The sequence below is a fragment of the Thalassophryne amazonica genome, chromosome 11, assembly GCF_902500255.1.
Source record: "Thalassophryne amazonica chromosome 11, fThaAma1.1, whole genome shotgun sequence".
In the NCBI taxonomy this organism is placed as follows: Eukaryota; Metazoa; Chordata; class Actinopteri; order Batrachoidiformes; family Batrachoididae; genus Thalassophryne; species Thalassophryne amazonica.
This window is the reverse complement of record NC_047113.1, coordinates 64498966-64526085: the sequence shown is the minus strand read 5'-3', so window position 1 is coordinate 64526085 and position 27120 is coordinate 64498966. Positions and strand designations below refer to the sequence as shown.

The window sequence follows — 27120 nt, the reverse complement described above, 5'->3', positions numbered from 1 at the left end:
CGGCATGTAATGACTGGTTAATTATTGCTGTGATTAATGGACTGATGGCTGTAATGTGAGATTTTAATAATGCTGTGGGGAGAGGATCCAGCAAACAGGTGGATGGCCTCATGCTTTTTATGATCCTCTCCACCTCTGTCTGAGTGACGCCTGAATTGACAGAAAAACTGTTGAGTGGAGTTGAGACAGTGATGTCAGAGGGAGATGGGGCTGTAACAGGGAGGGCTGACCGGATTGATGCCACCTTATTTGTGAAGAATTCCATAAACCTATTGCATTGATTTGTACTGCTGTCGGCATGTGCGTGTGTGGGAGATTTGAGCAGAGAATTTATTGCTGAAAATAGCTGCTTGGAGTTTCCAGTGCTGTTTGAGATTTTTAGTGAGAAATATTGGGACCTGGCTATGGCAAGTGCTCTGGTGTATGATTTTTGATGATCGCGGTAGGCCTGTTTGAATACTTGTAAGCCACTGGAGATGTATTTCCGCTCCAGGGCACGGCCAGCGGTTTTCATTTTGCGGAAACCGCTGATGACCACCATAACTTTTGAAAGAAAAAAGGAAACATTGTTTTGTGAATTCCTTATTTTTAAGTTTTTGAAAAATAGTTTACCAAATCTAAAAAAAAAAAAAAAAAAAAAACTTTAACAGAATTACACAGGGAAACCAATTATTTCTGAAGGTCGCCAGTTCTCAGAAATCCAAGATGGCGGCCATAACAAGCTGTGGAAAAATAGAAACTTTTTTAGTTCATTATTTCAAAAGCTTTCTAAAAATGTATAGTTTTCCAAATCTCCAAAATAAAAAAACATTTAATGAACCTATGAATCTTTTCATTTTGTTTGTTTTTGTTTGTATGTTTGTTTTGTTTTTTTTAAGATAACATTACAAAATACATTACATTTTCATGACGTGGTCACCCTTCGCCCACTGATTTTAACCCTTACCCTAACCATAACCCCAAAGAAACCCCCTCCCCCCATCCCAGTGGTAGTCCAAATTTTTTATTTTCTCCTCCCTGTCTGCATATATAGTAATGGTAAATGCCAGACTGGCAGAACTATTTATATGCATAAATACACATATATGCAATTTGTTCTTGCAAAACAGATAGTATGTAGTTCATGAGTGAACATGGTGTGCATGTTTGACACCCATCTGGCCTTTCCAGTGGTAGTCCAAATTTTATGTGCTTGTCATGAAATTGTTGTCATGATACAATCACACAAATCTATTTGTTGTGATGGTATCACAAACTATTAGATTAAATCAGTTTTCTTGACACCATCAAGAACTTCGGGATGGAATCATCACATAAGAAACCTAACTATTACCTTAGGTCACTGTTTAGAGTCCAAAACTCACAATCTTACAGTAAGACAGAAGCACCAGGATCCTAAAGACTTGGACCTTCATTGTCCTGCAAAGACAACATTGACCATAACATAAAATAAGGATAGAAATTTGCTTGCAAAGCCTTTGTGACAATCACATGGTCCTGATGGCCACTCGGGCTTCTTTTCCTTGTTTTTTAGTTGATCATATGTATTTGTTTTTGTATTTGTTTGTTTGTTTGTTTTGTTTTTTCTGCGCTTCCCCCTTTTCCATGTTGTGCAGTTCTCCCCACAAGTGTTTGATTCGCTGCCTAGTCATGCATGTTAATGAGAAGCTGCCTGCCTCTCCACTGCAAGAAAGAGAGAGAGAGAGAGAGAGAGAGAGAGAGGAGAGAGGAGAGAGAGGAGAGAGAGAGAGAGAGAGAGAGAGAGAGAGAGAGACCAAAAGGCATGATTGGAGGTTCATCCAAGCACTGAAGAGACACAGACGGAGTTGCGCAATCAGAGCTGGACTCTAAAAAAGGCAGAAAACCCTCAGTGCTCTTTCAGTCCTGCTGCTCAGCAGTCAAGCTGGAATCATCTGCACAGCAAAAATCTGTTTTTGTTGTTTTTACTCTTTAGAGAAGTACTGAGGAGCTGTTCTATCAGAAAAAAACAGCACATTTTTATTTTTATTATTATTAATTTGTGAAGACATGCATCGGTGCAGAGCAGTGCTGCTTCTGTTGATGGTGACCTTATACTTCTTCAGTGCAGAAGGTAAAGAAAAAAAGTTTGTACTCAGTTACATAAATGTATTGTTTCACACTGTAACATTTAAAATTTTCAATTTCAATTTATTTTCATTTATATAGCGCCAAATCATAACAAAGTTGCCTCAAGGCGCTTCACACAAGTAATTCTACAAATGCTGATGGTTTCTAGCAAATGTTACTTTTGATTTGAACTATTGATGTTGCTGTGAAAGATCTCAAATCTCTGAAACAACACAGTCATTGATGGGTTGAGAGTGATAATTTTCCAGTAGTTTTACAGATTAATCAAAGAATTGTTTTGTCAGTAAAATGTCAACAAATTGTAATGTTTAAAAAAAGCGCAAGAAGACATTGACCTAAAGGCCAGAAAGGTTTAGTTGACAGTCAAAAACAATTTTATTACAGTTTTACCTCTTTTAAATCCAGTTTTAACCAGTGTCCATAATTTAAGATGTTTAAAATCAGTTTTTAAACGGCTGGTTTAAAACCAGATTCGGCATTCTCTACCCTTGATGTCATGTAATTTCAAACTAATGGAACCAGATTATCCCTAATTTAACTGATTTACAACTTGTATTTTATGTCTTTTCACCCACTTTAAGATGTCGTTGAAATGGTTTGAAACCACTTATAACCAGTTCAAGTCTGATTTAATCTGAAAACAAGCAAACATTTCACAAATATTTTTTTCTTAACAAATGACAAAAAATAAATAATTGTATAAATAAACAGATTCAAGGCTGAAGACAAAAATACCTCATAGATACTGATGTCATGCAGCTGAAATCATCACCATCATCATCATCATTAGGGAAGGTGATGGTCTAGTGGATAAACATTAGGCATGAGACCAGTGGATCCTCGGTTCAAATCCCAGCCTGACTGAAAAAATCACTACGGGCCCTTGGGCAAGGTCCTTAATCCCCTAGTTGCTCCCGGTGTGTAGAGAGCGCCTTGTGCGGCAGCAGTCTCACACCGGGGTGAATGTGAGGCATTGATGTGTAAAACACTTTGAGCGTCTGATGCAGATGGAAAGCACTATATAAATGCAGTCAGTCCATTTACCATTTATCATCATCATCATAAATTCAGGCATTTAAGGAATTGTGCAACTGTTGTTTTAAATGAAGAGGAGCTGCTGTTTGCCACATCCCCTAAACGGATGGGAGAAGGAGCAATAACAGCTGCACTGTTGCCAATTTAGCATCTTTACTAGATTTAGCAATTTTTTAACTTCCTTAATCATGACCCGGCCTTTACATGGATCCGGACTCCACTGCACAATACAGTAATTGCATACTGATCCAGAATGATGGTCTGACTGATCAAGATGTTGAAATGTGATATTTAATTCACAAGCTGAAACAAAATAGTGTCTTCCTGATCTTGGTTTTACATTGTGATGTTGTATCCGTGAAGTAGTTTTGACGTAATCCTTAAAAGTCGACAAAGTGAAATCCTGGTCCATAATCCAGTTCCAGATCACCTCCAAAATTTCATGAAGTCTTCTAAGGCCTAACACCAATGTGTGGTGAAAATGTGGTGAAAATCCATTTAGTTTTGACGTAATCCTCAAAATCCGACAAAGTGAGGCGTACAAATTGAAATCCTCATCCGGAATCCAGATCCAGATCACCTCCAAAATTCAGTGGAGTCTTCCATGCCCTAATATCTATCTGTGGTGAAAATTGTGTCAAAATCTATGCCGTAGTTTTGACACAATCCTGCTAAAAGACAGACAAACAAATAAATAAATAAACACTGATGATTTTATTACACCCTTGCCGGATGTAAAAATATATCACTCTTATTAAAAACTATTATACAAATATTTCAATGTATAAAAATATATGTTCAATGAACTTTACAAAAATGGTGCACCTTGAACATATCCAGCATAATTTATTGTTGCACTACAAAATGTAATTTCAAAAAAAATTATCACCTTAATTGTGGTCGTGGTGGTATCGTGATGTAGCAGTTTTCACATTGCATATCAGGTTTTTATTTTATTTTTATTTATTATTATTTTTACTTTATTTTTTGTAATTCTGGAATACAGCTGTAATCCTGAGCTATTGAGAATGTGTGTGTGTGTGTGTGTGTGTGTGTGTGTGTGTGTGTGTGTGTGTGTGTGTGTGTGTGTGTGTGTGTGTGTGTGTGTGTGTGTGTGTGTGTGTGTGTGTGTGTGTGTGTGTGTTGGGGGGGCCTTTTAATAATCTGAGGTAACATTAGAGGATCTGAGGGGATGGGGGGTATTTCTGTTACACATGTCACAGAGGTGTTAAATAAGCTGTGTTAGTCATAAATTCTGCTTAACTCAGGAGAATATCTGTGAAAACCCTCATGGAATTGTGGGACTTTGGAGATGTTCAACATTAAATATCAAAACCATGAAAATGTAACAGTAGCCAAAACATGATTTGCCACAGTTTGACCCTTTTAATTATTATCTTATTGGATCCAAGGCCATTTCATTTTCAATTCTGCCCATTGATCAAGCATTTTTAAAATTTTAAACCTGTAAGAGCTCCATGTGGCTGTTAATTAACGATCGCTAAGACCTAACTACCGTTTACCGCAAAATGTCAGTTTACACATAAAATCCCCATATTTGAGATTTGGGTCATTCCATGTCAATTCAACGAATACTGTATTTGAGGGGCCTCACGCACTTTGTCTCAGATTTTCTTTAAATTTTAATTAAATATTCCCAGACTATTCAGAACAACAAAGCTGAAGTTTGAGGCATGTAGGCCAAGTAGTTTCTGAGATATGGCCAATTTAGTGTGCATGGGGTCTGCCGTTTTTTTTAGGCAAAAATTATGGCCGTCATTTCTGGAGCCATGTTCAAGTTACAGTATCTCAGCAAATAATGGACTTAGAGGCCTGAAATTTTCTGTGGCATTTGTCATGTACACCCAGACTTGAACTATAGTCAAACAACAGACATTGACACTGAACTGTGAAGTTTATGTATGCTCAAACTATAGTATAGCTGGCATTAAGGAGCCAAGAAATGGAGAGGCTTCTTTGAGTGTAATGGTATGCTTCAGTGTCTCAAACATGGATGCTTGCAATAGTCAATGTAATATTTTCCATAGTTTGAGCATACATAAACTTCACAGTTTAGTGTCAATGTCTGTTGTTTGACTATAGTCCAAGTCTGGGTGTACATGACAAATGCCACAGAAAATTTCAGGCCTCTAAGTCCATTATTTGCTAAGATACTGTACCTTGAACATGGCTCCAGAAATGACGGCCATAATTTTTGCCAAAACAAAACGGCAGACCCCATGCACACTAAATTGGCCATATCTCAGAAACTACTTGGCCTACATGCCTCAAACGTCAGATTTGTTGTTCTGAATAGTCTGGGAATATTTGATTAAAATCTGAAGAAAATCTGAGACAAAGTGCATGAGGCCCTCATTGAATTGACATGGAATGACCCATATATCGAGAGTTATTTTTGTAAGCAAGTTACTTTTGTATGAAAGTATTTTACAGGTATTTCACCTACATGTGTCATTGGGCAACAGGAAACAGGCCCTTTAATTCCTCACATCACAAAAAACATAAAACTAATCCATGCGTTGTGGATGTCCTGATAGGGTGGTGCTAATTTAAAACAGAAAAAAAAAACTTCTGGTCTGATGTTATTTAAACCATTCTTTATTTACCAACTTTTAGCAACATTTCAGAGAGCCAAGAGTAACTTCTCGTGGGATTTTTTTGGCAACATTAAACAGCTGAGCCATGTTTTCCAGCAGACTGGCTCACAGAATAAATCCAAGCTCAGATATGAACTTCGGTGACATACATCATGGAAATCAAACCAAAAACAAGCTTAGCTTTCAGCCTAAATTTGACTTATATCATGGAAATTAAATCAAAAACAAGCATAGCTTTCTGCCTAAATTTTACTTATATCAGTACACACTCTAAAAAATGAACTGCTGTGTAAATGAGAAAAAGGGATGTAACAATTTGAATAGATTTTATTAAAGTTATTTCAACTTAACTAAAGTTATTTCAACTTAACTAGAAAAGTGTTGTGGCATTAACTCAGTTGAAAGTTGAAATAACTGAGTTGAAATAACTTAAAAAAACAATGCAAATTGTTACATCAATTTTTTCCGTTGAGACAGCAGTTCCGTGCACAACAAAATAATGAAACTTTGGGGCTGTTTCTTAAAACCTCAAACCTTTAAGTGTAAAAAGTAGTTCAACACTTAAGCACAATGTGACCCATTTAACCATTTAATGTCTAAGCCAAAGGAAAAAAGAAGAAACTTAATGACATTGCTTCTTTTAAGTAAGAATCACATGAATTAAGTTCATCCAAGATAAAATTAGTACTTGGTGTAAATATTGTTCAGTTCATTTGGATCAATCTAATTCTTTTAAGTGATACCAATTGAGGTTTTTTTTTTTTAGGTTGGTCCAACAATTTCAGTGGAATAATTCCATGTGATAATATGCAAATGCTGACCAAAAAAAAAAAAACAGCTCCACAGATTTTGAATCCATAAATCTGAATACTTTCTTGTCATGGCAACTGATGCAGAGCTCACCCCTGCAGGGCTCGATGCTCTCTGTGTGTCTGCCAGGACAAGTGAAGCTCTCCATATGTAGCCCAAATATTTTAAAGCCAACGTCCTCAGGGCCAGTTGGAGTGACAGTGGGGCTGGTGAACAGGAAGGAATAAAACACCGTGGCCCTGTCCTCACAGTATGCACTGATATATTAATCTCAGTGTCGTTTTTATTGTCCGTTGTTGTGCACGGTGTCTGCACGGTGCCGGCAGCGCGGTGGGACTGGTGACACGTTTTATGGTCGGCCGTGAGAACAGACAGCAGGTGATGGATAAAAGAAGCAGTGGACTTTGTGGGTCATCACCTCCTGTTATGACTACACCACCGGTCAACTGTGACACCGTCTGTGTTCACTCAGCAGGATGGTCACATGGTCATGGACAAAAGGTTTTATTAAGACGAAAAAAGTGAAGCACAACCAGTGGTGGGCACAGCTAACCAAAAAGTTAGCTTCGATATCCATTAATCCCATAAGTGAAAAGTTATCTTTTATGAGGCTAAACAGATAAACTGCTAAACAATGTATCTTTATTACAGATAACCGATAACTTTTAGTATTGATTCAGATGTGGCCACATCAGATTACACTGTCAACTTCTGATAAACCAGTTTCACTTTCATTTTTCACTCTGTACACACAGCGTCGCCGTGAGAGCTCCTCCCCCCCACCAGCTCTTGTCCATTAAATTACAGCCACAAAGAAATAAAATAAAATAATTTTAAAATTAGTCCGTTTTGCTTTTGGGTCGAGCAGACTCACTCACTGTAACGTCCAAAGTGAACCTGAACTACACTACCCACAATGCTCCCTGTGTTGACCGGCCAGTCATGTTTTGCACTTAATGATGACGTCATCAGCAAGAGACAGGCAGCCAGTCTGCTACAAACACACAACAGATGGCCTAAAATGTTTGATTTTAGGGTTTACAAATGTTTCTGACAGTTAAACTTCGCTCACTTTACCAGCAAACAAAATGTTATCTGACTGAAAGTTATTGGAACAAAATTTATCGGACGATAACTGGTCTGATGATGGTTTTAAAACTTATCTGAAAAGCTAATCCACTAGCAGAAACATTAGCTTCAATAATTATCTGTTATCGGATTAGCTGAACTCTGCCCACCGCTGAGCACAACACAGTAAAGCAACAAGTGATCAAGAAGTGAAACAGCAAGTCACTACAGTTACAGTGTTGGAGAAAAAACATGGGTGATGAACGGAAGTGAAGTTGAAAACATTTTTACAAGATTTCAAGATTTTTCAAATCTTACTCTTTTTGTTTTACATATAAAATTTATTTATTCCTTACATTACAAACCCATTCTCGCTTTCATGGACAAGCATTCCAGAAGGTCACAGTTTGAAGTTTCCCATATGTTGGAAAACCTTAGATGGTCTGCGAGGGTGTTTGTGAAGAACCAGGATCATCTCATATGGTGCATGCTTTGGTAATTCCTTGCATTTCCATAGAGCTCGCTGTGTACATGTTGGGACATCACCAAGATGTTTTCTGGAAGCACCAAGGTTGTACTAAAGTTTTGCTAAGACATAAATGGTACAAGTCCAGCATGTTACATCATCAAACCTCATGCTAGGTCACATTTGTAAGTAACCGTGCCAGTTTACCACAGTTACAGACTGTAGTATTCCGGGGTGCCTGTTCGTCCAATGACAACAGGACTTTAAGGAGGTAATGATAAGATGTTTGTCACCAGAAGAAGTAAGGTCTATATATCGGCTCAAAGATCTATATATAGGCTTTATAGGCCTGTTTGTGGCTGTATTTATCTCCAGATTCCGTAGCATGCGGCAGAGGGACATTGTGATGGGACATCAGTCTGAGGCTGGTTGCTTCCCCAGCCAAGGTTGGTACCCATTTGCAGCTGGGTGGAGTCAAGCAATGCAGACTATGTCTTACCCATGGACTCAGACAGGTAGCCTGAGCTGGATTCCAAACCAGGTCTACATAATGGCAGGCCAGCTCCTGATCCACTGAGCTGCATGCTCTTTGTCACCAGGGTTACTTGAAAACTTTTTTGAATGTATTTTTCAGGCAGTGTGCTGGAGGGGTGGGGCATAGCCCAAGGAAGAACACTTTAAATCACAGAAGAAAAGATGTGTTTATTTTTATAACACTGTCTTCTGTTCGGGCAGCACGGTGACTCAGTGGTTAGCACTGTTGCCTCACAACAAGAAGGCCATAGGATCAATTCCCGCCTGTGATCTTTCTGTATGGAGTTTGCATCCAAAGAGATGCTGACTGGGTGAATTGGAAACCAAATTGTTTGTAGGTGTGAATGTGTTTGTCCTTTTGTGGCTCTGCGACAGACTGACGTCCTGTCCAAGGTGTACCCCGTCTCACAACCTATGACTGCTGAGATAGGCTCCAACCCTCCCTCCTCCATCACCCTTAACTGGAGTAAGTGGTTGCAGATGAGTGAGTGCCTTCAGTTTCCCTTGGTAGTTTTTCCAAATTTTCCAATGTGGAAAAATTCCTTAAGGGCTTGACCAATGTTTGTGCTCTACTGCAGTCATTACTTGTGGTGCTGAGATGAGAAAGAAAGAGAAGCGTGAGAGAGAGCGAGAGAGAGAGAGAGAGAGAGAGAGAGAGAGAGAGAGAGAGAGAGAGAGAGAGAGAGAGAGAGATTTCCAAGTACAGTCAACAATGGAGTTGAAATGAAGCAATCAAGACATTCTTTTCATGTTGACTTTCAGTGGGTTTAACAAAAATATCCCATTAACCATTCAGAAATTACATCCGTATGTAAATTGGAGAAACTAAGTATGAGGATTATCTCATCTCATCTTCAACCACTTATCTGAGATTGGGTTGTGGGGGCAACAGCTCTAGCAGAGGACGCCAGACTTCCCTTTCCGAGGATTATTGTGAACCTAATACCCCATCACACGTACACCGATTGAGGCTAAATTGCATCAGAATGACACATCCAGCCTCAATCGGAAAGTAATGACATGCAGTCTGAAGACCTACGAATGGCAGTCTGTGAACGTCTACATATTTGGTCCCATTCGCTCGGTTGTCTCAAGTGTTCAAAACACTCTTGGCGCCATCGAGATGGAACACACATCTGACGGCGGTCTATATGCAGTTTTTGCATCAGCCGATCACAGTCCACATATTCTGACAGCATCAAAACAGCATCTGAAATGATCTGATCACGGTTGATTGAGCTCTGAGGTCGATCGGTCACAACAAAGCCTGCCGGCATCATGTGCCACGGATGTCCACCTCCACTGGAGGGCAAAGGACATGTTGATATGTAATAACATGTATGTGGCATACATTCATCATGTACAGTGAATGTGAGCAGTGCACTATCAAACTGAAAGCACCATGTGTCGCTGAGCCTCTCTGTGGTCTCATGCACAGTAATCCATCATAGCGCACATCAGGCACACAGCTGAATGGATCTCACCGCTGTAATATACATATTATTACCTGATCACCATCTAAACTCTGTAGGAGGTGTGACGTGGAACTGTATCGCCAGGCCGTGACAAGATTATTAAACATGAAACTCACCTCCAGCATGGAACCAGGATAGTGCAGAGCGCAGAGGATCTAAACCACAGCCTGTGGTGAAAAGCCTCTCACCAGGCTACTATGTGCTGCAAATAACCAGGCAAAAACTGACTTCCAATTTTCAGTTTCAATTTATTTTCATCTATATAGCACCAAATCACAACAAAGTTGCCTCAAGGTGCTTCACAGAAGTAAGGTCTACCCTTACCAACCCCTATAGAGCAAGCACACAGGCGACAGTGGTAAGGAAAAACTGCCTCTGATAATTTGAGGAACAAACCTCAAGCAGACCAGACTCATGGTCATGGCCCAAGCAGAGGGTCACTCCTCTGCTTGGGCCATGCTACCGACACAATTAACAATACAAATATACAGGAAATACTGGGAGTCCATGCTGGTGCACAGGATGGGAGGCCTGCAGAAGGACACCCACTCCCATCTCTGGATGGAGCCGCACCTCAAACAGAGAGAAAAACAGAATCGGGCAGCAGAAATAGATAGATAGATAGATAGATAGATAGATAGATAGATAGATAGATAGATAGATAGATAGATAGATAGATAGATAGATAGATAGATAGATAGATAGATAGATAGATAGATAGATAGATAGATAGATAGATAGATAGATAGATAGATAGATAGATAGATAGATAGATAGATAGATAGATAGATAGATAGATAGATAGATAGATAGATAGATACACTCAACAAAAATATAAATGCAACACTTTTGGTTTTGCTGCCATTTTGTATGAGATGAACTCAAAGATCTAAAACTTTTTCCACATACACAATATCACCATTTCCCTCAAATATTGTTCACAAACCAGTCTAAATCTGTGATAGTGAGCACTTCTCCTTTGCTGAGATAATCCATCCCACCTCACAGGTGTGCCATATCAAGATGCTGATTAGACACCATAATTAGTGCACAGGTGTGCCTTAGACTGCCCACAATAAAAGGCCACTCTGAAAGGTGCAGTTTAATCACACAGCACAATGCCACAGATGTCGCAAGATTTGAGGGAGCGTGCAATTGGCATGCTGACAGCAGGAATGTCAACCAGAGCTGTTGCTCGTGTATTGAATGTTAATTTCTCTACCATAAGCCGTCTCCAAAGGCGTTTCAGAGAATTTGGCAGTACATCCAACCAGCCTCACAACCGCAGACCACGTGTAACCACACCAGCCCAGGACCTCCACATCCAGCATGTTCACCTCCAAGATCGTCTGAGACCAGCCACTCGGACAGCTGCTGAAACAATCGGTTTGCATAACCAAAGAATTTCTGCACAAACTGTCAGAAACCGTCTCAGGGAAACTCATCTGCATGCTCGTCGTCCTCATCGGGATCTCGACCTGACTCCAGTTCGTCGTCGTAACCGACTTGAGTAGGCAAATGCTCACATTCGCTGGCGTTTGGCACGTTGGAGAGGTGTTCTCTTCACGGATGAATCCCGATTCACACTGTCCAGGGCAGATGGCAGACAGCGTGTGTGGCGTCGTGTGGGTGAGCGGTTTTCTGATGTCAATGTTGTGGATCGAGTGGCCCATGGTGGCGGTGGGGTTATGGTATGGGCGGGCATCTGTTATGGACAAAGAACACAGGTGCATTTTATTGATGGCATTTTGAATGCACAGAGATACCGTGACGAGATCCTGAGGCCCATTGTTGTGCCATCCAAGAACATCACATGTTGCAGCAGGATAATGCACAGCCCCATGTTGCAAGGATCTGTACACAGTTCTTGGAAGCTGAAAATGGCCCAGTTCTTGCATGGCCGGCATACTCACCGGACATGTCACCCATTGAGCATGTTTGGGATGCTCTGGGCCGGCGTATACGACAGCGTGTACCAGTTCCTGCCAATATCCAGCAACTTCGCACAGCCATTGAAGAGGAGTGGACCAACATTCCACAGGCCACAATTGACAACCTGATCAACTCTATGCGAAGGAGATGTGTTGCACTGCATGAGGCAACTGGTGGTCACACCAGATACTGACTGGTATCCCCCCCCCAATAAAACAAAACTGCACCTTTCAGAGTGGCCTTTTATTGTGGACAGTCTAAGGCACACCTGTGCACTAATCATGGTGTCTAATCAGCATCTTGATATGGCACACCTGTGAGGTGGGATGGATTATCTCAGCAAAGCAGAAGTGCTCACTATCACAGATTTAGACTGGTTTAGAACAATATTTGAGGGAAATGGTGATATTGTGTATGTGGAAAAAGTTTTAGATCTTTGAGTTCATCTCATACAAAATGGGAGCAAAACCAAAAGTGTTGCGTTTATATTTTTGTTGAGTTCTTCCCACACAATCACATCAGACAAAAATACAATTAATCCACAATTACTACAAGTTGAACGTAATAATGGCACACATCAGAATTAGAACACCCATACATATACATTTGATTGTTTATGTACGCTAAACTTTAAGACAGTCCATCATCTCAATTGTGGAAATGTGAATGGGGCAGGGGGGCAGCAGTGTTCCACCCAGCCACAAGCTCAGGGGATGTGGCAGGGCGGAGACGGGGGTGTAGAGGGGGGGAGAGATGGGGCATGCGTAGGGCAGAAGAGGGCAGCTGAATGGTTCACCAAGGCCGTAGAAATTCAGACAATAGATACAGTATAATTTGTCATCATTAAGCAACACAAAAAAAACAGAAGAAATACTAATGTGATCGCCGGCCACTAGCCCTAAGCTTCACTAAAAGACCCAGACTTTAGATAAAGTTGAGGCCGCGGCCCGCTCTCTTTACTAATAAAGTGAATTTAAAAGAGTAAAAAGCATAGAAACATACTATGCTAGTATGCTAGCCATATGAAAGGGAAAATAAGTACGTCTTAAGTCTGGATTTGAAAGTCTCTACAGAATCTGACTGTTTTATTGACGCAGGGAGATCATTCCACAGAACAGGGGCACAATAAGAGAAAGCTCTGTGACCCGCAGACTTTTTATTCACCCTAGGGACACAAAGTAGTCCTGCACTCTGAGTACGCAAAGTCCGGGCCGGTACGTAGGGTTTAATTAGGTCAGCTAAGTAAGGAGGTGCCAGTCCGTGAACAGTGTTATAGCTGTAAAACCTTAAAATCTGGTCTCAAAGGGACAGGAAGCCAGTGAAGAGATGTACGGACATCACGGTGCACAGAGTTGTGTTGTGCTCCTGAAGTGAGCAAAAAAAGAAATTAAGTTCGCTGGAAAGGCTCCGTCTGACACATGGTGTGACTGCTTGGCCCACTGGCAGCAAACCTTCAGCAAAAGTGTCCAGTGGCACGTGCGCACATACGTGTGCCCTACGCACGCTTACTGGCTAATGCAGCCATTATGAACACAGACACAGACACACTGAGTGATAATTTCAGCCCTACACATGTGCGCGGGGCACACGTGCGCGGGGCACACGTGCGCGGGGCACACGTGCGCGGGGCACACGTGCGCGTGAGGAGCAAAGCGCTCCCTCCCACTCCGGTCCCATGTTTGCCATCTAAATGTTTGGACATCAGGCAGTCTTCAGCGCCTTTTATGACCATCTGACGGCAGTCTGTGTCACCTGCCTGTTGTCTACATGCACTTTGGATGCCAACATACAGGTGTGGACGAGGTAGTCTGGGTGCGTTCTGATACTGCTGACCATGTCTTTTTCCCTCCTGACTGCGTCTAATGATGGTAATATTTGCCATTTCGGCCTGGTTCCTACACATTCTTGCTATGTGTGACAGGGCTTAAACCTGCTTATTCCAGTTGAGGGTCACAGGGGGACGTGTATCCAAGTGGTCACTGGGTGAAAAGTAGGGTACACCCTGAAGAGCTAGACAGGCTCTCAGAAAAAAGTTGGGTTGGTACAGAAAATGCAAATTAATAGTAATTCTCACATTTACTTGGACTTCTATTTCCTTGCAAGTACTCTGAACCAAAGATATCTTATTGTGTTTTCTGTGGTCAACTTCATTTCCTTTGTGCATGCATTCCTGCCTGTAAAGCCTACAACACCTTCAACATAAATTTGGGATGCTGTTGCCCCTCCTCACGACACAGAAAAGACATTTTTGCATTGAGGATAGAAGCAATACAACGTTTCAGGTGTTATTTTTTCCCATTCTTTCTGAAAACTCATTTTATGATGTGCAACAGTGTGGGGTCATTACTGTTGCATTTTTTCATTACTAAATTCTCTACACATTCTTTATTGGGTACCAATCAGGACTACAGGTAAGCCAGTCCAGTATCCATACCTACCTCTTCTGCAGCCATGCTCTTGTATCTTCCGCAGAATCTGGTTTTCTTTGGTTTTGTTAAAAAATGCATGGCCATCTCAAGAAAAGATGTTGTCTTGAAGGCTGCTTACATTGTTGTGAAGACTCAGTGTACTTTTCTGCACTAATGGTTCTATCACAGGAGTAAAAAATTACCATTACCAAGGATTCTGACACCATGAAAAGGCCTGGTTTTTAGGCTTGTTGCTGATAACAGTCTAGGTGGTGTTTTCATCTTTGGCCTAGAGCACAAAGTGTCCTTTATTTGCCAAAAAGATCTGTAATATTGATGCTCCTGATAAAAAAAAAACACATTTCCGCTGTGTTATGGTCCATCCCAGATGCCTCCAATCCCAGAGAACTTGAAGTTGCTTCTGGACAAGGTTGACATCAAGCTTCTTTTTGCACAATTAGTTTTAAGTGGTATTCGTGGATGTAAGTCCATATTGTATGCTTGCTTAACAAACTTTTCCTAATTTAATGCCTGTGTGGCTACATCAGGTATTGATGAATGACTGTTCTTGATGCAGTAAAATCTGACTGATTGAAGATCACAGGTGTTCAGCTAAGGCTTATGCCCTTGCCCTTTACACATTGGCCTTGGCTGGGAAAGCAGCCTGTGATTGGGCTGCTGTCCCATCCATGCTATGGAATCTGGGAATAAGCATCTGCACCAGTGTGCCTAGAGGCCCATATATAGGACCTGCCTTCTTTAGACAAGTTAGGGGATGGATACATGGACATTTACAAATTGGAAATATGTTTTACATAAATATATCAGAAGTCAGCAATATCAAAAATAGGATGACTGTGCAACAAGATGATTAGTGAGGGAAGAAACCAAAACACCCAGACAACTCTGAAGTACTTACAGGCTTCTACAGCTGTGATTGGAGAAATCGGGAATTGTGTACTTAGTTTGTCTATGTATTCCTGGCCTCTAAAATGGAGGGACTGTGTATAAAAATGCCTGTAATTTGTTAATATTTAATACCATATATGTGTGTAATTTTTTTAAATGAAGCCAAATGTCTATACTGCAATCACATCTTGACTGCTCAATTTCAGAGGCAGAATTGTAAAGTGTCTCACTGTCCGAATACTTATGGACCTGTCTTTACAAAATCTGAAGTCCAGAAGACCACAGTTCCAGGGACAGCTCATAAACTGTGCAGAACGCTCAAATGTCAGTTTTCAGAACACATGAAAATTCAGTAGTAAGTTGCCAGATTCACATATTAGAACTAACTATCCCCCTCTAATTATGACAGAATAAGCCTTTCGATCAAGTCAATGTCTGTTTCTATTACTAAGGTGTGAAAGTAATCCAGACATGAATTTAAGCCATCTGTCAGAGAATTCATTGCCCATTATTGTGGTTTGAAGTGTTCTTCATGATGTTGCTGTTTGTAAAACTTACATGAACATGCGTATTTGCTTTCTGAACAGCCTACAAGTGCAGGTGCACCAGAAAAGGACCAAAGATCAGATACAAGGATGTACAGAAGCTGGAGATCAAACCCAAACACCCGTTCTGCCAGGAGAAAATGATCTTGTGAGTTATCCTTTTCTTTCTTTTTTCCTCCTTACTCACCTTCCTCAGCCCATCATCTTTATGAAGTGTCTCTTTCTCTGGTTGCCTGCTTATGTAAGGCGCATCTGAGTGTTTCTCCCTCTAAGTACCAGAAATACATTTCTTCTTCTTCATGTTGTTCTTCTATCTGTTTCATCCTTAGTGTGTGTTATGTGTGTGTCTGGCTGCTGTAATGTCTATATTTATACCTGTTGGACATGTGCGATATATATACAACCAGACTGCTCTCTAAAGCAACCTGTAAATATGTGGCAGCTGGGTAGGTGCTATTAAAACATCCGGTCACCTGCACTTAAGAACATTGCAGATTTATGTGTGCTAATAAATAAAATAGTTGATTTATTTTCCAGTCACACAAAATGATTGCGTACTGTTTGATATTCTTCTTTCATCTGATGATGTTTGTTGTATCCCAGGATGCTTCAATAACCATTTCAGGGATAAACATGTGAATTTCTAATCCAATTACATTTTTTCTGCGAAACTGATTGATTAAGCGTGTGGGATATCAGACATTTGGCTGTATTACTCTGCGCCCTGACCGGTGTTTTGACGAGATGTCATTCCTATTGAATATCATTCCTGTCCTCCACACAACTGCGCATGCTCACGCATGCGCGCACATGCGCAATTGCGCGGAGGATGCAACTGCCCCCGCATGAGCACGCATGCGCAGTATTGTTGGGATGTGGAACTGTTGATTTATGCTACAAGACACACAATTCAACAGAATACCGGCCACATGCACTGCTAGCTGAGAGCGAGAGAAAGTCGTGTACCAACGACGACGATGACGCCGAAATGGGTGAATTTAAGCTACCATACAAAAGTATTAATGTGGATTCTGACACAGAATTATCGTTTCACATTTGATGGATTATCACGTTTGATGGATTACTCTGTGCCCTGGCCGCTGTTGGAGCGACGCTGCCTTGGCTCGATGGTAAGCCTCACTGATCGAATTACCTACAGAAAATTAAACCATGTAAAAGCTCAATTTGCGACTGTATAATCAGCATGAACGTCTGCAAGTCATCAGACACAAAAGGGTTATTCCCTACATCTATGTTTTTCAAAGAATGCAACGCTTAGAAACATGTGGATTCACAATATTGGAAGGACTGGAAATAAGTGAAAGTCTAGTTAAGTGAAAGTCTAGTTAAGTTCAAACTGACATCAACCCACCAAGTCTGCAACAGCCAGAAAACTTACATCAGGTTACTTTATTAGACACACTTATGAGTTTTTACACTCAAAACACTTCCATCAAAACCACCACTATAGTAGTTTTGTCCACAACTTGCTGCCATTTGACATGTAATTTAGTAAATCCATTTGCTATAAAACCTCTAAATATGTGCAATAACTTACTACATCACTCTCAAGGTAATAATGGCTAGAAGCGAGTGAGTTGGAACTTACCTCTATCAGATACTTTTTCTTGCTTTTTAAACTTGCAGTTCTGCACTTTAACCATCTTTTTAGTTCCGCTACTCTTGCTGCCTCAAATGGTGAGTTAATAACAGCTCCGGGTACATCTTCTGGGTCCAAAATTAGCTTAAAAGTACTGGATCCATCTTTGTTACAACCATAAACGCGGCCAGTAGGCATGCAGATGATCCCACAATGTATTTGGCTGTGTATTCACCCGGCCAGGCCTGGTACACAAGGCGTGGCAAGATGCCTATTCAGCCGATTGTCAGTTGAATAAGGTGCAAATAGTCTATTCGCCCGAATAGATGGGGATGGGAACCGTCCCAGATGGCTCAGACGGCTCAGACCACCTTACGGAGACCGTTAATGATCCTTCTGCAGGTTCACCTTGTAATGACTTTTACTTCCTCTAGATCAGGGGTGGCCAATCATGAGTCATGAAGGGCCGAGACACTGCAAGTTTTCCTTGCTATCAATCACCTCAGCGGGTGATTTCATTGATGATCAGGCGTTCATGTTCAGGGGAGAAGCTCTCGCCGGGCGAATAGCAAACTTTGACTGTGGGCAGCCGCTGGGTCAGTAGTCACTCCCGATGCATTGCACGAGGGCTACTTCCGGGCATGCGCACTGGCACATGCAATCCCTATTAGGGACACATTGTGAAATGCATGCATCACATATGGCAGACAACTAGAGAATATTTTAATGCGTTCAGACAGACAGACAGCAGTCATATCTAATTTAAACCATTGTGGAAATCAACATGTATCCCCCCTGATGTCCCACTCCAGACAGATCCAAACTGACGTGACTTTCCCTTTGGTATTAAAAAGTTAAATACAACCCTTTGATTATAAAAATAAAACATAAAAATAATAATAATTAATTAAATTAACAGTCCTGTTTATGGTCAGATGGGACCACGTGTTCTGTGTCAGCCCAGAACTTTATCCACATTTTACTATTTGGCCTCAAAGCATCAGTTGAAGATGTCATGCCTTCCGCTGGTCAGTTTTAATGGTCACTGGGAAATCTCTGCTGCCACCTGTTGGCAATTTAGGGTATCAATTATGTGGAGGAAAAGGCTGGTTTGATGTGTGCAAAAACTGCAGATGTTTCTGCTCTAATTCTTTCGTCATCATACAGACCACGTCATTTTGCATTGTGTACAATCAGCAAGAAAAATGTTTGTTTGTTAGAAGAGTGTGGCTGAAGGTCTGCATAAATAAATCACCACGCAGACAAATGCACGTGCAATTAAGACAATCATACAGAGTCAAACACTAAAAAAGCACATGCATGTGAACCCTGGGTCGACTGTAATTTTTTTTATTTTTTTTTGGTTGGTTTGTTTGTTTATAAAGAAGTTTGTATGGAGTAGTTTGCCTGAAACTTTGCGTGGCAGTGTAACATGAACCAAGAAATGAACCTTCAAATTTTGGTGTAGCTGTAGATTCAAACAATGATCATGTTTTTTTCCTCTTGCATTAGCTTTGCAAATTAGACTGTTTACTGCACTTTTTGTCAATTTCACATGATATAACGGTGCATATTAATGCATGGACTTCAAGGTTTGAAGTCACACATGTAGAATTAGTCTGTAAATATATGGGATTTCCTGTGGATAACAGAAATGATACAGATAATCACCGCATGGCAACCATGCATGTACAAAAACAAAGTCATTTGTTGGATTTTATCACACTTCCACACAGAGTGGCTACAAACCAAATACTGTTAACAATATATTGCAGCAACAATATTTTTAGTTTTTCTGGGATTTCTGCCATGTCCCATGCTTTTTTGCCAAATTTCAAAATGGACACACAAGTATCACAATGTTTTAGTTTGTTTGTCTTATTTTGTATTGTTCTTTACAAAACCCCTCATAAAGTAGCAGCACTGCAATGCTTTGTTAATCACAGTATGGTGTCACTGGGTTCTGTCATATCAACTTCAGAGCATTTAAGTGTCTCAAACCTGTAGCCGCTTATACTTCAAATACAACTCTTGTACCTGTAGCCACATTTTATTTTGTAATAAAGCCTTAAAAACAGCACCTCAGGATATTTTTTCCCAAGTACCTTAAAAAAAGACAAGGCCCAAAGTAGTGCATTATGAGCAGATCTGGCAACTCCAGAGTGCAAAGCCAAGACACTCAGTAGCACGCATAAATATCACAACATAAACTGTGAAATCCCACCCAATTCCTTTACACAGAGAACAGCATACAGGCTCATATTTATATTACAACCTGTTCACCCATACAGCCATGAAAAAAAAATAAAGAACAACTCTATTACTATTTTAGAATAAGTGTTGAGTGTAGTGGGATGGAAGGATTTTTGTGTGAGTTTTTATTGTGTAAAAAAGGTTTTTTGCTGCAAAACTGTCCTCAGAATTAAAGAATTAACTTCATTTGCGCTTTTGCTTCTGCCTACACCCTTTCAGGCACATGGGTACATTGTTAAATTGTTTTCCTTATGAGCTTTTTTTATTTTTATTTTTTATTTTTTGCTATTTTTTAATCTTTGTGCCAAATAAATAAATTAATTCATAAAAAAAAAAAAAAATCATTCAGAAAAAAACATCTTGCAAGCAACAAATTAGGTCTATATTCACTCACAGGTTGGTGTGTGTGTGTGTGTGTGTGTGTGTGTGTGTGTGTGTGTGTGTGTGTGTGTGTGTGTGTGTGTGTGTGTGTGTGTGTGTGTGTGTGTGTGTGTGTGTGTGTGTGTGTGTGTGTGTGTGTGTGTGCGCACACGCCACTATTTAAGGTGGTTTATTAGCATGAGATGGGAGCCACCGGTTGATGGCGCCCAGTGAAAAACAAGCCTCGGCGAGCTCCGGAAAGCCACAGAAAGAAAGAACGGGAGAGAAATGAGCGACAGAGCCTCTTCTGTTGAGGCTCACTTTGGAATTCTGAGTGGCCATTCACAACCACGAACACACAAACCTGACCTCCCCCAACTCCCAGTTTTTCCTCTCTTACTGTATGTCTTTTCTTTCACTCTTTGCTTGGCTCCATCCCTTGAAGCACATCACATGCTTTTCTTCATATTTCCTCTCTGTGTTCTGTCTTTATCACTTCCACTTCTCCTCCAACACTCTTATATTCTACTTTTTACCCCTCTTGAATGATAATGAGGAGGTACAAAGCTGTTAACTCAGTGATTCAGTTAAATTACACCTGCGGGCAAACAGGCTGTACTTGCAGATACAAGGTCAATGCATGCACGCACACACACACACACACACACACACACACACACACACACACACACACACACACACACACACACACACACACACACACACACACACACACACTTTTTTGTCTTCCATAACAAAGCAATCAAACAAACTGACAATCAGTCTGTCAGTGAAATAGATGCTGAACCGTTATAACTACTGAATGAACCTTTTTCATTCGGCATTCAGTTTGGTTTTGGCTCTGTGAAGGTTTGCATGCTTGCAAAAGCCCTGTGGCATGATGGGTTTTTACACATTTCTTGCATTTGGCCTGAATATGCCACATGCAGGCAGACCGTCTCTGCAGCTGCCTTAAGCACCGAGCGAATAATAAACTGCTGCGACTGCTTTCGTGGGCCTGAATGTAGCTTGAATGTAGAATGTAGCGCCATAGTGTTGCTTCATCGCTAAGTAACAGCTGGGTAGATTTGTTTATCCGTTGGTAATTATAGGTTATTTATTGTACATACTCTGCCTATGGCTTGGAGATCAGCTTGTTCAGAGCAACGTTTTAAAGGAACAACATGCATATGAACCTGCAACAGACTGTCCAGGGTCTACCCTCCTGCCCCCTCACCCAGTGACTGCTGGGATACTTTCCAGCCCCCTGTGACCCTTAGTTGGAGTAAGCGGGTAGAGAAAATGGATGGATGGATGGATGGATTCATTGCAACTTCCTGCTCTTGCTATAGTTTTTGACACCAGTCTGCGGGTCACAGAGCTTTCTCTTATCGTGCCCCTGTTCTGTGGAATGATCTCCCTGCTTCAATAAAACAGTCAGAGTCTGTAGAGACTTTCAAGTCCAGACTTAAGACCCCCTTATTTTCCCTTTCGTATGGCTAGCATACTGGGATAGTATGTTGCTATTCTTTTTACTCTTTTAATTCATTTTATTAGTAAACGGAGCATGCCACGGCCTCAACTTTATCTAAATTCATCTTAATTATCTTCACTAAATCTTTTAGTGAAATTTTGGGCTAGTGGCCGGTCACCTTAGTATTTCTTGTTTTTGTTGTTGCTTAATGCTGACAAATTACACTGTATTTGTAGTCTTTCTGATGTCCGATTCTATTTTTTCTGTCTGTTTGAGGTGCGGCTCCATCCAGAGATGGGAGTGGTGTCTACTTCTGCAATCACAGCTCAAGCTGTGATTGGAGACATTGTGCATAGTGTATGTTTTGCATTTTGTATGCCAAGTTATACAACTTCATGATGCAGTGGTATAGATGACGGTTTTCTTTCACCAAAACATCAAATCTAGGCTTGCATCTCAGATGTACCTTCTGGCAAATTGTAGCTGAACTTTCATGTCTTCTTTTGAATAAAACCCTCCTCTGTACCACTTCATCATGAAGCTGTGTAACAGGGGATTCAAAATGCAGAACATGCACTATGCACAATTTCTCAGCCACAGAAGCCTGTAACTTTTTCTGGGTTGTCTTGGTGGCTTTCCTCACTCTTCTCCTTCTTGCACAGTCACTCAGTTTTTGAGAACTGTCTACTCCACACAGATTTACCATAGAGTGCCATACTGTTTGTATTTCTTCATAACTGATGTCAATAAAGTTCAAGACATATTCAGTGACTTGGAAATGTTCATGTATCCATCCCCTAACTTGTCTGAAGAAAACTGGCAATTAAACTGATTATTTACAGGTATTATACCAAAGGGGCTGATTACTTATGCAACCCATCATCTTGGCTCTTATATTTTTAATTAATTTAAACAAAGTTGTAGAGATTTACTTTCAGTTTGAGTCTAAGGAAGATAATTTTAGAAATTTTTATATTGAGAAGCCTGATTTACTTTTTGTATTTTAAATGCCATAAACAAATTAAAATGCATGAAATACAAATGGGCTGAATACTTTTGCAAGCCACTATATTATCTCTTACCCTCAAAAGATCCTTAAAAGCAGAAGGTTCCTGGTTCAACACCACCTGTGCCCGTTCTTGATGTGTTCTTGCATCAGGAAGGGCATCTGACATTAAAAAACAATAAATGTGTGCCAAATCAACATGCAGATACATATCAGATCTGCTGGAGTGTTTCCAAGAGAGAAGACAAAAGACTTTATTTTTAACTCAAATTTTTCAATATTTCATGGTTCCACAATTTCCCAGGTGATGTCACATTTGCCAAAGTTCAGTCATTGGGGACCTGGTTATGGCTGCATGTCTGTTTGCTGGCTTACTCCTCCCAGGTCCTTTAGCAGATTGCAATAAAGACTGTCTCCAAAATTGCCCACTGAAAAAAAAATTGGCAAAGGTCAAGGATAAGGAATATGATTTTTTTTTACTTTATTTGGCACATACTTTGGCACATGCTTCAGTAGACTCCAAATTGCCCTGACTACTGTCACCTTTTGTGCTTTATTACATGTACATCTGTGCAATTTATCCTGTGCAATAATTTTACCATATCTAGCCATACTTATACTTACTCGTACACTCACTATATTTTATTTTTCATGTAATCTGTTCACATCAATATTTATGCACCCACCAGCAAACATCACAATATACTTTAGTCACCTTTCTTTACTGTATATAAAAATATATATAAATATATTTATTTTTCTTTACTGCTGTACAACTCTTGTTGCTGCAACAAGTGATTTTCCCCACTGTGGGATCAATAAAGTTGATCATAGTTTATGCTGTCACTGTGGCCACATGTCAGATTGTTTTAGACATTACTGTCTTCTTGCTCATGGGTACTATTACCTAGTCTAATTAATTTGTTTTGGCTTCTCCTGTTTTGCTTGGGGCTGCCACAGCTGATCTGGTGGAGGTCTTCATGTTGATTTGGCATGCATTGTACATTGGATGCCCCTCCCAGATATAGAAGCAGGATGGAGCACAGGTGTCCTCAAACTGGGGAGCTCGTTATTGGGAGGCAACTTTTGGTTTAGTTCATCATCATAATACTATGATCTGAGCAACATTAATCTGTCTGTTTGCTCCCTACTCCTGCCAGGTCCTTTTGAACAATTTCTTCCAAACTTAATGTGTATGAAGCTCAAGCTTGAAATTGCCCTCACAGGGTTTATTTAGGCAAAGGTCATTTTGACACTTCCTCCAACTGGGAGAGGAGGTATGCACCTCCTTTTGAGTGACCATCAAGTATTTTATAAAACGCCGTGATTTTGCTGTAAAATGCCTGTTGATAAATTTGGTTAATTGATGAGATTATATTTTGTATTTGTTTCTGCTCTTCAATAGTGTGACCATGGAGAATGTTTCCCGGTTCAAAGGACAAGAGTATTGTCTTCATCCCAAACTTCAGAGCACCAAGAATCTAGTCAAATGGTTCCGCATCTGGAAGGACAATCATAGGTAAAATAAATAAATAAATACAGAAATGATTACATTAATTATACAAGAATTCACCTTTTTACATTCCTAATAGTGTGCCGTTACTCATGGAAGCTTTATTATGTTAATGTGAGATATTTTGAAGGTGCACAAGAGGCAACAACTTGCAACTTTTTATCATGTTGTCCATGGAAAAATTCATGACTATGGTGGCTGTTGAAGGTCATTCTAGATTGGGTAGTGTTTATAAGCTAGGTAGCTGACATTTTTGTGGTAAGGGTGGTAATAAATTAAGCAAAGCTTGTATAATGATTTGGAACGGCGTGTGAGTCCAGAATGTTTTAGAACGTTAGTTAACAATTTTTACAAGAACTCAGCCCTTTAATTTCCTGTGTAAATTTCTTCATGTATTTACAAAGTGTTTAACTGACTTGTTATCATATACACTATTATTATTTTATTTCTACTTCTATTTTGCCATTTGATTTTTAAATGGACAACAATGGAAATAAGTGTTTTCACTTTTCTTGTGTCATCCATGTTTTGTTTTGTTTTTTAACGTATTTACAATTATGTTATGTACTTACATTGAACTTAAAATCACTCACCACAAATCAGGCTTTTAATAACTTACTGCCCCCTGCTGGAATGGCGCGAGTCCAGAAAGTAGTTAGGAGCATGCATGCACACATGCACAGCTGCTGTAAACAGGTGGATTTAATTTGACAAACGAAGACAGTCGCTGAAGACATTAAAACCACAAAACTTTTCACTCATGGTACCAAAATGAAACTTAAGTCAGTCATGGTAATAGCAACATGAGATTGATCTAAATTGACTAAACCAATTGAGCTACAAAAATGCAATAAATCAGTAACACTAACAACACTGTTAAACATAAACCTCAACAACAACATTTAACACCTCAAAACTCTGAACTCCAATGGTGCATTGCAACACAACATCCATTGTTTTGGTTATCTACAATTGCTAATTTCCCCCAAAATATTTGTCCTATCAACTTTTCGTTGTCACAGCGTTTGTCCTTGACCCAAATACATAAGCATACCAAACAGCAACTGTCAGCTCTCCCCACTTTTAGCATGATCAAAGCAAGCTAGATAGACAGACAGACAGAGAGATAGCGCAAGCCCACTTGGCTATTACTATATATATATATACAACCCCAATCCAATTCCAATGAAGTTGGGACTTTGTGTAAAATGTACATCAAAACAGAAATCAATGATTTCTGAATGAATGAAATCAAAAGGAAAAAAATATTTTAAAGTGACTTTTAGGATGGGATTTTTCTTTTCATTTAAATTTACACCAAAATGAGAAATAAATAAATCCCCCATATAAATCACACATGCATAGTGTTTGTGTAAAACCTGTGTTTTAGCAGTTGCAGAGCTATACACTGCACACCTTGTCAAGCCAGCATTTACACAAAAAATGTGTTTCCTGTCACCAAAAGACCTTAATTCCATTCATGCTTCAAGTCTGTATTCTCTAATCAAGACTAGATAGGAAGTTTTTTCTTTTTTCTTTTTTTCATTTTGTGACGATGATTACAATAACAAAAAGGACAGCATTCATTTCTATAGGGCCTTCAAGACATATGCAAGGAATTGCTTCACTTCATGAAGAAAATATTGTCAACACAGAGGATAAGAAAATAAAACTGCAGTAAAAACAACATCACAGAAATTAATAAAACATATTAACAAAACAATGTCAAACAATAAAAAATATATTAAATATAAAACAGATCTGGAGTTAAAATCACAAACAATAATGTTGAAATTATATCCTCAATTTTAAAATAACAAAATACATACTGCAATCATCCGACGTCATGTGAGAGACCGCCATCATAGCTGACTGACAGGGTAATTGAATCACATTGTGTGTTTGTTGTATGTGGATTGATATTGATCACTAATTAAAAGTATTGGCAAAGGTTTTGAACAAATGCTCTTTGGATCAAGTAAAAATTCATCATTACAGCTCCAAAGGGAGAATAAACCTTTAGATTGTGCATCCAGTCAACCAAATGAAATACAATCATCTTGAATCTCAAAATATCTGATAAACAAAAATCCTGAGAGGAAAACTGAATCCCAGTCAGTTGACTAAGGTAAAATATATAATTATATGACATCACGCTTGATCTAACACAGCTTCTTTTTCTTCCACAGGGTGTACGAAGCCTAAAGGTTTGGCTACATGGCATGCATCACTGAAATGAGGGGGAAAGAAGGCAACAACAAGAACACCACCACTGGGACTGTTTCTGTGAAGTATAAGATGTAATCTGCAGTCAAACTGTACTTCTCCCTCTTTTGCCCGCCCAGCACATTAAGAGATGTACTTCATGTATAAGCTGCTGGGTTTGTTTTGTCACAGTCTCTGTCACTGCAGTGGAAACCTGTCAAATAGTCTTTGAGACTTTATCACAGTCTGTACTCAAACTGTTGTAGTCTATTCAGTTATTATTTAAAAGGAGTACACGTACATCTGGTGTGGGCTTTTTAGTGAGAAATGTGTAAAAATTCAAAAGAAATGGGCAAACATTACTTTGAAAAGTATTGTGTGGGTGTTTCAAAATCAAGATTTAACTTCTGTGTGCAATATGATGCGTCTATACTGCCAACATCTAGGACCTGGCTGTCTGCTTTGAGTCCAAATGGAGTGATAAATGTTCTTGTGCTGAATTCGTACATGAGGCTCCATCACTGTTTGGTAATTTATGGCTCGAAAACATGACTGTTGCTGTTGTTCAGTCACATCTAGGTGTGAGGTTGCTGTATCCCGACTTGTTTTGTGTCAAACAAGCATTTTACTGACTGAACTCGAAAGGTTTTGTTTTGACAGACGATTGCATAAAGCTCACGTGTGCCATTGTGTTAAGCATTACACTGTGCAGCATCATGCTAAATTTCAAATCTTGATTGCTGAATTCCATAAGAAAATTGCAATCAGATGAATTCCCATGCTGACCACCCTGCAAACAA

The 27120-nt window shown here is 39.9% G+C and overlaps 1 protein-coding gene across 1 annotated transcript; it reads left to right on the top strand.

The window, feature by feature from the left end:
- The first annotated feature begins 1800 nt into the window (after positions 1–1800).
- On the top strand, positions 1801–26682 carry cxcl14 (chemokine (C-X-C motif) ligand 14). Its single transcript, XM_034182005.1, has 4 exons — positions 1801–2092; positions 15952–16057; positions 24008–24121; positions 26305–26682. Exons 1-4 carry the CDS (start codon positions 2029–2031, stop codon positions 26318–26320), a joined length of 300 nt encoding a protein of 99 aa, XP_034037896.1. The 5' UTR covers positions 1801–2028; the 3' UTR covers positions 26321–26682.
- The last annotated feature ends 438 nt before the right edge of the window (positions 26683–27120 follow it).